Source organism: Neofelis nebulosa, chromosome 13, assembly GCF_028018385.1.
Source record: "Neofelis nebulosa isolate mNeoNeb1 chromosome 13, mNeoNeb1.pri, whole genome shotgun sequence".
Classification (NCBI taxonomy): Eukaryota; Metazoa; Chordata; class Mammalia; order Carnivora; family Felidae; genus Neofelis; species Neofelis nebulosa.
Genome location: NC_080794.1, coordinates 86,758,597 through 86,771,784, shown reverse-complemented (window position 1 = coordinate 86,771,784; position 13,188 = coordinate 86,758,597). Strand labels below are relative to the sequence as shown.

The 13,188-nt window shown below is 46.7% G+C and overlaps 1 protein-coding gene across 2 annotated transcripts in view; it reads left to right on the top strand.

Annotated features, from left to right (window-relative positions):
* C13H10orf90 (chromosome 13 C10orf90 homolog) overlaps nt 1-13,188 on the top strand; it is a 266,729-nt gene that overhangs the window by 65,245 nt on the left and 188,296 nt on the right. Inside the window, exon 4 of one of the 2 annotated variants that reach the window (XM_058698097.1) lies at nt 7,486-7,557. The exons of the other annotated variant lie outside the window; for it this stretch is intronic. Within the exon in view, the coding sequence (XP_058554080.1) occupies nt 7,486-7,557 (72 nt within the window). The remainder of the gene's footprint in view (nt 1-7,485; nt 7,558-13,188) is intronic. 2 annotated transcript variants of the gene reach the window in all.

Here is a 13,188-nt window from a genome sequence, read left to right as displayed (position 1 = left end):
GTCCTGGCTCTGGCATTTAGTAGCTCTGTGACCTAGAGCAAATTACTAGATCTCTCCGTGCCCCAGAGTCTGTGTCCATCAAATGCAGAGATACTGCCTGTCTTGTGGGGACTGGACGAGGGGGGTATACGGAAAACCCAATCCCAGGGACTGGTAAGCTTATTAAATGTCTGTCGTACCGATCCGCGATTCTCCATCCAGAACTCTTGGGGCCAAATGTGATTCAACGATGATTTCTTAATTTTATTTCAGGAAAGTAATACTTTACAACATTTCTAGTGGGATCTGAGGTAGCACCCTGTAATTAAGCTCACTGATGTTTTTGTAATAAAATGTATGAATATTCACACTAAATGGAATAAATTAATATTATAAATAGCCTCAGGTTAGCTGAGGTAAGGTTTGCCTGTCAGATTCGTTTCCTACAAACTCAGAGGAAAGAAAAAACTCTCAAATTTCAGAGCTTTTATGGATTTTAGAATTGCAGATAAGGGATTATGGATCCAGGATGAGTACTCAGGTATCTTGAAGGGAGAGTCGGTAAACAACAAAACCAGCAAAAGCAATAGCATATTTGCTCGTCAGGGCCCAACTCTTACGGCAGGACTTGGGAGGTCAAGCGTGGTTTGTGAAGCATTTAGTCTTCTGTAAATTCTGTAAATTCTAGTTTACAGGTTCTAGTATTATTGTCCCCACGATGTTCAGATCTCGCTGGTTCACAGGTCCTGGCTCCCGAGTGGAATCCACAGATGATTTTGTTGTCCGTGTTATCAGTGACCTAGCTGGTGGCAGGCTTGACCACAGAGCTCCTGCCGGTAGCGTGGCTCGTAAGGCTGGATGGACCCCGTAAGGTAGCCCGTGGTGACATGGTGTGGGTGGTGTGCCAGACTGGGGTCAGGAGGGCTGGTGCCGGTGCCAGAGGCCCATGGTTTTGTCCATGGACACTTATGTCTCTCTCTGGACCTTTGTTTCTTTATAAGCTAAGAACCGTATGTGTTCCGGACACCTCTCGGGCTTTAGAAGATGGAAATGATGGAGTGTGTACAAGAGAACTTTGCAGACCGGAGCATTTCCTAGGATTGTGAGGTGTCATGTTTCTTTGAATGTCCTTGATCCTAATCACAGTTTTCTATCTTCAAGGACTAATCTTTTTATTTTTTGATTGATTTATTTATTTATTTATTTTAGAGAAAGAGAGGTTGTGAACAGGAGAGGGGCAGAGGGAGAGGGAGAGAATCCCAAGTAGGCTTCATGCTCAGCAAGGAGCCCAAAGTGGGGCCCAACCGCAGGACCCTGGGATCGTGACCCGAGTTGAAATCAAGAGTCGGACGCCCAACTGACTGAGCCACCCGGGCACCCCTCAATAAGTGATCTTAATCACCTCGATTCCAGTCTGGGCTCCTTTACTTGTTTTAGTAGGTTTGTGTGATTTTGGGAAAGTTACTTCACCTCTCTGTGCCTCAGTGTCCCTCCCTGTAAAATGGAAATACTAAATCTCTTTCTCCCACAGAGTTGTTGTAGGATCCAGCGAGGTAATTGCCTGCATGCAGTGAGGCCTCAGTGGTAGCTCCTTGTGTGATCCCAGGCTTGAACCAGACCCAGGAGCCTCTGGGAGCAGAGCTGGAAAACAGGGTCTGAGTCTCCGCCCCATTGTATGGCTTAGGTCAGTTACTGTCACCACTCAGTAAATAGCATACTAATGGCTTCAGAGACCTAAGAGAGACAAAGTTTTGGAAGGGCTGAGGCAGGAGCCACCTAATGATCACAAAAGAAATAGCTGGGGGCCAATCTGTGTCTCCCAGTGGGTGGTAAATCCGAAGAACTTCAACAGTACCTTTTGTTTATTAGGGAATGTATTTTTGCAAGTGGAAGGAGTGCTGCATGTATTGATTTGTATATGCTTTTTCCGTTCTTTCTTTCCATAATTCCGTAACTCCCATAAATCCTAGTGGACACCCACCAAGGTCATGTGGTGCATTAACATCCAGCACGTGCATTTACCCATGTGATTTCACAGCCCTCCACCCACCCGGTCATTCAGCACATGTTTTCAAAGACATCTTGTGGGCCCAGTGCTGTTCTGAGGGTCACTATCAAAGCAATGAGCAAAGAACTTGCTATGTGCCACTCACGTTTTAGGGGGAAAACAAATCAATAAATATGTGTCACACCCAACAAACAGGGATTAGAAAGAGACTACCTCAAAAGCATAAAAGCTGTGTCTGAAAACTTACCATGAGCATCACACTCGCTGGTGAAAGAGAGTTCTTCCTCTAAAGTCGGGAACAAGACAGCGGTGACTGCTTTTACTGTTTCTGTTCAACGTAGTGGTACAAGTCCTGGCCAGACCAGCGAGGCACGAGAAAGAAATAAAAGGTATCCAAACTGTAAAGGAACAAGTAAAGTCATGTCTGTTTGTAGATGATATGATCTGGTGTGTAGAAAACCCTAAAGGTCCCACAAACAACCTGTTAGAACTAATAAATGAACTCAGCAAAATAGCAGGATAAAAAGGCAATGCGCAAAAATCAGTTGTGTTTCTATACGCTAACAGCAAACAATCTGAAAAGTGTATTATGAAAACAATTTATAATAGCATCAAAAAGAATAAAATACTTGGGAATTAACCAAGGAGGTGAAAGACGTGCACAACGAAAACTAATTAAATTAAAGGAAAATAAAGAAGAGGTAAACAAATGGAAACATATCCCATATTCACGGATCAAAAAACTTAGTGTTAGGATATCAATACCATCCAAAACGATCTATGGGGTCGATGCAATCCCAGTGAAAATCCCAATGACTTTTTTTTTTTCAGAAATTAAAAAAAAACATTCTAAAATTCATATGTAATCTCAAGGGATCCCAAATATCCAAGACGATCTGGAAAAAGAAGAACAAGGTGAAGATTCAGACTTCCTGACTTGCAAACATACTACAGAGCTACAGTATTCAAAGCAGTGTGGTATTTGCTTTAAATTCATGGCATAAAGACAAATATTTAGACCAGTTAACTAGAATAAGCCCTCTCATATATGTCACGTGACTTTTTTCAAGGGTGCTAAAACCAATCAATGGGGAAAGGATAGTCTTGTCAACAAACGATGCTGGGTTTGGCACCATAAAAAAAGTGGGGGGGGGCACTGAATATCCATGTGCCGAGGAATTAAGTTGGATCCTTGTCTGCTACCATATCCAAAAATTAACTCTCATGAATCAAAGACCTAAATGTAGGACCTAAAACCCCAGAACTCATTGGAGAATACCCAGGGCAAAAGCTTCATGACGGTGAATTTAGCAATGACTTCTTGGATATGACACCAAAGGCACAGGCAACAAAAGAAAGAGTAGGTAAGCTGGAACTAATGAAAATTTAAAAAAAATTGTGCACCAAAAGACCGTCCCAACAGAGAAGAAAGGCAGCCCACAGAGTTGAAGGAAATATTTGCAAATAGTATCTGCTAAGGGATTAGTAACTAGAATATACAGAGAATCAAAGCGTAAGAACAACAACAAAAAAAGGCAAAGGACTTGGAGAAACATTTCTTCAAAGAAGACATACAATAAGCATGTGAAAAGATATCCGACATCACGCATCAGTAGGGAACTGCGAATCAGACTACAGTGAGATGCTGCCTCACGTCCATTGGGATGGCTACTATACAAAAAAAAAAAAAAACCATAAAATAACAAGGGTTGGTGAGGATGTGGAAAAATGGACACACTTGTGCACTGTTGGTGGAAATGCAAAATGGCAAACCCTCTGAGGAAAACAGTGTAGTGCTTCTCCAAAAAATTAAAAGTAGAGTTGCCATGTGATCCAGCCATCCATCCACCAATTCAATTATTTGGTGTAATTGAATAATCGAAATAATTGAATAATAATTCCAATCATTGAAAGCAGGAGGCCGAAGAGATAGATATCCGCAATCATTTCATAGCAACGTTATTCACGATAGCTAAAACATGGGAGCAACTGACCTGTGTCCCTCGAAGGATGAACGGATAGGCAACATGTGGCATACCCACGCTCTAGAAAATTCGGTCTTAAAAAGGAAGGAAATTCTGACATGGGCTACAATGGGGATGGCCCTGGAGAATACTGTGCTAAGGGAAATAAGCCAGTCACAAAAAGACAAATACTGCATGATTCCACTTACACGAAGTACTGAGAGTAGTCAAAATCACGGAGATAGAAAGTAGGATGATGGTTGCCACGAGCTGGGGGAAGATGGGAAGGGAGGAAGTTTTCAGTTTTGCAAGATGACAAGAGTTACGGAGGGTGGTGCTGATGGTTACACAACATGAGGCATGTGCTGAACACCAGCTCCCACCTGCTTGAAAATGGTCACGTTGATAAATTTTATGTTAAGTATATTTTATTCCAGTAAGAAAGTGAAAATTAAAAAAAGAAATCCGCGTCCCACACTAGGCTTGGTAAAACGGAGTTGCAAAACGTTGCATCACATACGGGCAGCAACCGGTTCCAGCCCGTGAGTAAAGGCTGCAGAGGCAAGGCTCTAATCAAACATGTACACAGGTCTGTGCTTTAACACATAACTGAACATTAAGCACTCGCTCTCCTTGTTCAGAAATCACCAAAGCTTCCCCGTCACCTAGGAAATAATATCCACATTAGCATAGCATTCAAGGCTGCCCATGATCCTCTGTGATAGTCTGTAGCTGTGGAGACAGTAGCTTGGACCACGAACATGGTTATGATGTTAATGGATGTATTAACACATGCGCTCTGACCTCCAGAGCTATTCCCCGGTGTTGGGTATTGCAGAACCCTCCGATGTTTTGCCATTATGAACCATGCTGCAAAAAATGTCTTTGTGAATATAGCTTTAGTTGTATTTTGGATGAGTTAAAAACCCAAGGATTGTATCAAGCTGGGGAGGGACATGACCAGATTTGCTTTATGGGAACATTGGCTGGCGATGAGGTGGGGTCCGGGGGCTGCGGGCCTGAGGATGAGGAGGGCTGCTGTGGGCTCGACAAGTAGAACGGGGGCTTCCACTAAGGCGGTGGGGAGAGGCGGATGTTTAGGAAGCGTAACCAACAGGGGTTGTTGATAGACACAGCCGCTGGGGCTGGCCCCGGGGTGGCCACTGGATCGCACAGTGACAAGCTTCAGAGGCACAGATCACAGTGGTTCAGTCTGGATTGCGGCAAACGGAGGACTGATGGGAGGTGGGGAAATGGGACGGAAAGAGCGTGGCCGTCTCCTCCAAGAAGGTTTGCGGCAAGTGGTGAGGTGAAGGGAGGAAGGTAATGTGTGTGCGGGGGGGGGCAGGTTTTTGGTTTCGTTTTTAAGAAAGGTTTGGACTTAGCAATGTGAGGAAGGCAGAGGTGAAGACCGAGGAGAGAGCAGGGATCTTGAGGAGACAGGAGAGTAGATACCAAAGGGCACTGTGCGTAATTTACCCTGGAGAAGAGGCTTTGCTTTCATTCATTCATTCATTCAGTCATTCATTCCATCCTTTTCCCCCAGTAAATATTTCCCCAGTAAATATTTTCCCCAGTAAATATTTCCCCAGTAAATATTCCTCTATGTCTGGCCCCATACTAGCAGCTAGGAATATATTGGCAAGCAAGGCAAAATAATTTTCTTCTCAGAGAGGTTAGACTCTAAGGGAGGAGCAGCCATCACCTGTACATTCACATGAGTCCCTGTGGATTTATAATTCAAGGTGAGTGTGCTGAATAGTAGTGCTTCTGTAAGAGCTTATAAATCAGAAACCTGGTTTTGAGGCTGGTGTCTGCAGGGACACTCCCACGAACGGGTCATGTGAGCCAAGATCCAGAGGAGGACCAAAGAAACAACATGCTCTGTGGGTGAAACAGCATGTGCAAGGGCCCTGCGGTGGGGAAGAGAATTTGTGTTCAAGGGCATGAGAGGAGCTCATACAGAGGATGTGGCCTGGAGAGAGGCGTCTGGGGATGCCACAGAGAATACCTGGTGCAGACCACACAGGGCTTTCTTGACGCTTTGTTCTCAGGGCAAGGAAAAGTGTTGCTGTTCTATAGAAAGGAAGTACAGTGAGCAACCAGCAGCACGTTGAGTCACAGCCAAGCCTTCCCAGGATGTCACTATTGGATTGAGACCTGGGTCGACGATAGAGATTCCTGAGTCACCACTGGGAATTCTCGGACCTGTAGTGCCCAGAGCCTGTCCGTGATGGTTCCAGGCTTTGAAGAAGCAGGCGGCTCTGGAGCCTACTCGGCCTGCCATTCGCTGCCAAATGCTGGGACCCGAGAGAGAGGGGAACAGTCCCGTGTCCAGATCAGTGCACTTGGGTATTTGTTATTTCGCCGTGGGGCTGGGGCTCTCGACTAGGACGGCACAGGGTGCGAGGAGGGATCTGCTGGGTCAGAATGAATCCTGTGCTGTCATGTCCCAGGTTAATTATCCGGCTACATTCGGCGGAGTTACTTGGAAAAGCAGGCGTAAATATCTTTCTTGGAAGAGTCACACAAGACAACAGCCCAGGAAACGGGGAAGCTTAGAATCCTTGTTCGGCCGGCTCCCTGCACGTCTGCGCCCCCTTCCCACCCCCAAGGCAGGTTCCAGACCCCCCTGCTTGGTTGTGTTTGAAGCGGCAGGGAGGTAGCTTGCTCCTTCTGCGGAATTTGGGATTTAAATGATGTCCCATGCCCGTGTCTCCTGTCGCTGCACTTTTTATTTCCTTCCTGAAAAGCTTTCGTGTCTTACCCAGCATTCCCTATGACCTGTCCACGGTGAGGCCATTGCCTTTTCCGATCCCGCTGTGTTTACAGCACGCGTGTCCGAAAAGTCACTCTTCAGTTTGGGGGGAGAGTCCCTGGGGTCAGCGAGGGGCCACAGGGCAGACCCAGTGTGGCACGAGGTGCTCCGGAGTCTGATTCTAAATGTATAAATCCAAACCCAAAGTCTCGCCCACAGCAAACGGCTTTCAGAATAAACTTACGAAACCGACCCTTGCCTTCTAGGCAGAGAGAGCCGGCATCGTAATCATCCTCGCAGACGGCACGACACTTTTGTATCTATTAATCTCATTTTCATTGGGCCTTGCAGGCTGATTCCTGAAATCTGATTGCTTGTGGTTAATCAATTTATCAATATTTATTGAATGTCCGATTTCAGCTCAACACCCGTTCGGCACTGTGATGGGATAGAAAGGAAACATTAGATGTGGTTCTTTGCTCTACTGGCAAAATCCACGGCAAAATCCATGTTAGCCGATTGGTTTTTCTCCCTCCCCTCCTCCAGCGCCTCCTGCATTTTGAAATCATTGGAAACCTACTCTTTATTCACGTGCAGAGGTAGCACGGGAGAAAATGGAGATGTGTGTTCGTTAAAATCCGTAGTTCTTTCTTGGGAGATTGGAGAGATTCTAGGGACATTTCTCGGTTCTTTAAAAATAATAATGTACATTATTGAAGATTATACATCTGGCAAATAAAAATAAAAGACTGGGAAGGTTTCTCTTTATCTTCTAGATTCACAGCCAGCTCTTCTCGTCCCCCAAAGATCATTCTGCTTGGGAAAGAAATGAAGGTCTTTCAAAGCAGGTAAAGAGCTGGGCGCTGATCGGGTGACGGTCCTGTTCAAGCCTTTTTTTTTTTTACTATCTCTCTCCTTTATTTTTTTTTTTTTATTTTTTTTTTAAACGTTTTTTTTATTTTTGAGACAGAGAGAGACAGAGCATGAACGGGGGAGGGGCAGAGAGAGAGAGGGAGACACAGAATCGGAAACAGGCTCCAGGCTCCGAGCCATCAGCCCAGAGCCTGACGCGGGGCTCGAACTCACGGACCGCGAGATCGTGACCTGGCTGAAGTCGGACGCTTAACCGACTGAGCCACCCAGGCGCCCCTCTCCTTTATTTTTATTAATAATGAGATGTCCTTTGGAGCCTCGTCTCCCCCCCCCCCCCCCCCGCCCCACGTCCCCGACCCATGATGCTAGCTCAGTGGCTCTGACGAGATTTGAAGCTGATTAGAATTTCTAAACACACAGGCTTTTAGGTTAGCAGTCCCTGACGAAGGAAACGATGCCCAAGAAATATTGGTTGCCTCAGGTAGTGCATTTGGAAGCCAAGGGTCCTGCAGATGGCAGGAGTTCGGGCCAGCGTGGTGCGGGGTTCCGCCAGGAATGAGTAATGGGACACATGTGGAATATTCTCGCAACGGAGCAGGCGCGATTTAAATACAGGCCTGGTATCTGTGCAGACATAAATCATTCCTCGTGAAGCTTCAGTTCCCGGCCTCTGCATTGTAACAACAACACCAGGCGTGGTGGTTACAGTTGGTAACTTTTATGAAGTTTGTTAACGTAAGTGGTGTGGGAACCAGTTTGTTTTTCTCCCTTCCGGGAGACAAGTTGTATGGGTTTCGCTCACCTTTTCTGATGGTTCTGTAATAAGACTCTGAGGCTAGCATATTTCGATTCAGAGACTCTAGCAGAAAATAAGCTCTAAAAGCGTGTTTTCAGGGCGTCTGGTTGGCTCAGTGTCCGACTTAACTGACTTTAAATTAAACGGACTTTTTTTTTTTTTAAAGCATGTTGTCATGTAGCAAAATTTATTTTATTTTTTTAAATGTTCATTTATTTTGAGAGAGAGAGAGAGAGAGAACACACAAGTGGAGGGGTGGTGTGCAGGGAGTGAGGGAGAGAGAGATTCCCAAGCAGGCTCCGCACTGTCAGCGCAGAACCTGACGCGGGGCTCGATCCCACGAACCGTGAGATCACGACCTGAGTTGGATCGAGAGTCGGATGCTTAACCGACCGAGCCACCCAGGCGCCCCGGCAAATTTTAGTTTTGAATCCTCATCTCAATTTCAGTTTGTAAATGGGGTAGATGAATTGGTATCTATGGAGAAAAATATATGTGTGTCCGTGCGTCTGCATGTGATTATACACAGATGCTTTTGTAGCCTCTCTCTTCCTTTCCCCTTGCCGCTCACCTCTACCAAAGGCATCAGGGACCTGAGTTCGTCTCCATAACGGACACTGTCAGCCCAGGACAAATATATTATTTGGAAGAATCTCTCCTAGTTCGTCCTTTCTGGAGCCCCAAAGCATGGCTTACGGCTTATTCTTTCAATAGTGGCAGATATTTAACCGGATCCTTTAAAAACCTAGCCCAGAAATTGCTTGTGGTAAGAACGTGAATCCTCTGACAGACACTTCTGGTGGCATGAATGGCAGGTCTCATGCAACACGTCTGGCCACCTGCACCCCGCGGGGAGGTTGGGGACGTGGAGGAGAATGCCGGGTTTTGCTCAGAGCGCTCGGAGGTGGCAGTGAGCGCAGTCTGGCCTGCGTGACCTAGATGTGGACCCGCCAGTCTGCTTTTCTCCAGGACTAGCTTAGCTTGAAATGGGCCTGATCGGGCACCTGTGCAGTTGGGCTCGCATTAGTGGTTTAATGACTTAGAAACCTGTACATGCTGGCCCAGAGGCCAGAGTTTAATGGTCCAGGCTGCGGGGAATGTGCCCAAGCAAGCCTGGGCGAGGAGGGAGACGCATATATTCTGGCTTGCTTTCTCTTTCCTTTCCTTTCCTTTCCTTTCCTTTCCTTTCCTTTCCTTTCCTTTCCTTTCCTTTCCTTTCCTTTCCTTTCCTTTCCTTCCTTTCTTTTCTTTCCTTTCTTTCCTTTCTTTTCTTTTCTTTCTTTCCCTATTTTCCAAGTTCTAATTATGGAAGGATATTTTAGACATAGTCTGAAACCGTGGGTATTCTCCCAGAAGGCAAGCAGTTGTTAAAGAAAAAAATCACTCATGACACTTGTTAAAGAGAATAAGGCAGATTCTATTCAGGGAGACTACTACATGAGGTCTTAGAGTAGGAAAGACAGTCTGGGCTCAACTCCGAATATAAGGGAAAGGAGGAATTCATGGCCGAGGAGCATAATACTTCCCTGATGGCTGCTTCTCGAAGGGGTCACCTGGCTTTGTGCGTCTTGCTGCAAGGTCATTCCCATCTGTTAGAAATGGCATTGTTGGGATGCCTGGGTGGCTCAGTCGGTTGAGCGTCCGACTTCGGCTCAGGTCATGATCTTGCAGTTCGTGAGTTTAAGCCCCGCGTCAGGCTCTGTGCTAATGGCTCAGAGCCTGGAGCCTGCTTCTTCGGATTCTTTGTCTCCCTCTCTCTCTGCCCCTCCCCCGCTTGTTCTCTCTCTCTCTCTCTCTCTCTCAAAAATAAATAAGTATTAAAAAAAAAGAAAGAGAAGAAAAGGCACTATCAACTGCTTAAAAATGGCAGGACGTGTGAGTTCCTGTGGTAGAAGGGAGTCCCCTAATCCAGAACTATGTCAGGGAAGCTGGGGATTCATAACCAATGCCTGGGGGAGGGATTAGGGGCAGAGAAAATTACCAAGAAGAACTTGATTAGAGGGGTGCCTGGGTGGCTCAGTCAGTTAAGTGTCTGAGTTGGTTTTGGCTCGGGTCATGATCTCACAGTCTGTGGGTTTGAGCCCCACGTCGGGCTCTGTGCTGGCAGCTCGGAGCCTGGATCCTGCTGGGGGATTCTGTGTTTCCCTCTCTCTCTGCCCCTCCCGTGCTCACTTTGTCTGTCTCTCTCAAAATAAATAAATAAACTTCAAAAAAAAAAAAAAAAAAAAAGAATGTGATTAGATGTCAAGGGTTGGGGAAAGTCTTGTTAAGCCAGCTCAGCAGGATTCTCTCTAAATCCAGACCCAATAGGATTCTTTGCTAAAACTGGGCCTGACAGGCCACCAAAGGCAGGCCCAGGATGAGGCCTAGTTAGGAAAAGCGCTCAGAGGAGCCTGACTAAAGTTAGGTCAAGGAGGGCCTACAGACACATCTTTTCTCTGAAAACCTGGCCCGGGAAGCCACCTGTGCCCTCAGGGACCTCTGTGGTCCTGGTTCACTGCCTCAGGGAAGAACAGCATTTTGGATCAGGGATCTGACTCCCTGCCCCACACTCCCAAGAAGGGGAAGGGTCCACACACGATGAAATCTTCATCAATCCTGTCCCTGGCCTTGGCAGGAGACCCAGAGAGCAGAGTTTTAGTTCCAACTTGGTGTCAGAAGGACCAAAAACGCACAAAAGGGAAACCATTATAAGGAAACCAGTGAATTTCACGGAAGGAAGAGCCACCAGCTTACAGAAAGTGCAGGAGACACTTTCTTGTGTCTGTCAATTGACCTCTCAGGCTCCATCCTGATTCAGTCATCTCAGGTCAGGAAGCAAGGTCAGGTATTTGAGACGTGGCTTCAGAGGATCTAATCCTGTGGGTACCAAGCTTGCGGGACAGTTCTTCCAGAAGGAGTCCAGGGGACCAGGCAGACGGAGCTCACGGAATCTCAAGTTTGGGAGGGGCCAGAGGGTCACTTTGTCCAGTTTCTTCCCAATGTCTCCTGTCTGAAACCCTCCTACTCATTTCCATGCAGCAGCGGGAAAGCCTCTGCAGGGTAAGCTAACCACACAGAAGCCCCAAGGGCAGGGGGCTCATGACCTGCTCACACAACCGGAATTGTTAGAAATCCTTCAGATCGTGTTGAGCCAAAATAAAGTAACTTATTCATTTGCTTTTAGTCTGTAGTGAGAAGCCAAAGAGTTGTTACAGTTACATATTGACTTGTTAGAATGTGTCATCTGGTCCCGGGTTCTGGGAAGGCGACTCCATTGTGCTACTCAGGCAGGTGATGGTGCGCTTTCCTCTGGGGCAGGGGTGGGTGTGCTGGAGTCACTGGGACGCTGGGTGATGACCCAGTTATTTGCAGGGGTTGCAATAAGGGGGATGTTTAAAGTCGTTTCTGGGCAGGCAGAGCTACCAGTAGTCAGGTAGGGAATTCAAGGTTCGGGAGGCTCAGGGAGTGAGGGGGGCGGGGCTAGTCAGAGGACCCTGAATTTGTGGGGTTTGGACCCTCTACTTGTGAGAGGCCGCCTGCCTTCAATGTCCAGGAAGCATGCGGCAGGGTGGTGTTGACGTCGGGAGACAGGTTAGGGTCATAGATATGACCATCATTTACAATATTTACACGTTTATCAATATGACTCTCATTTACAGGCAGTGTGTGAGAAGCCCTGAGAACAGCTGAGATCATTGCAGCAGAAAATGTGTGAGCTGGGACGAGGGTGGGCTGCAAGACCCAAGGGCCCACATGTATGGGGTGCCGGCTGGGTGTGGGGGGTGGGGTGGTAAAAGGAACCACAGACCCGGCATTGGGGTTTTGTTTTCTCAGGTGAGGTTTTTAGTGCCAGGGTTGACTCTGACCTCACTTAGCTCTTTATCTTTGGATAGTCTTTCCACTTGCCCAGGTCTTATTTTGCTCTCAGACGATGGTGGTTTAGGACAATGGTGGTCTACTGGCTGCTCTAGAACTCAGCGCTGTGGGTGGTGAGCCTCTGTTGCAGAAGCTAGACCAGGGGAGTGGTTGGCCCAGGCAGAGTGGACCCTGTGCTCATGCACGAAATTGGAAATGCACATCATCTCCGGATTTCTATTTTTGCTTCTTCCACTTGGACACAGCAACTGTTCACTGCCTCAGTCCTGGAAATCCCAGGACTGGGAAAGACAGGGGGCGGATATCTTATGGTAAAATCGTCCCATTGGGAAGCCCTTTGAAATTGGTGGGCCTGGGTAAAACTTCAGTTTACAGTGACATAGGATCCAAACACTAAGAAAAAAAAGTGGGAACGGTGACTGTATCTGTCCAAACTCGCATCCGTTTTCAAAATCGGTGGACGGTAGGAAGTCCGTTTCAAATTTCCATTCTGCGTGTTGTTAAAAGATTCCTTTTCCTATCCCCCCATCGCTGTGCTACCTGTCTGCAGAGGAGACTGCTTAATCTGAGGATTTAGCAATGATTAGGAGGATTTGGTGCTTAGTTAAGCCATTTCTGGGGCCATCAGTTATGGGAAATGTATGGAAAGGTAATTGATGAAGGGTCACCTGAAATTTTTAATTGCTAATTCACTTGGCTTAGGAAGGAAGGTGGGGTGGCATGAAATTTTCTCCCTCCTGATCAATTAAGCCTGACCTTTACAACTGGCAGTTTTTAAAGGGTGGGTCTTTGATGAATGAGGGGTTGAAGTTACTATATTTCACTTAAAACTTGAGGGTCACCGTGTCTCTGTTCCAGCTTTTACAAGAGCGGCGATTCACTTCCTCGATAACCCTTGTTTTGGTTTCATTTGTGCCGAGACAGTGGCCCCAACACGACACATACGCCCGAC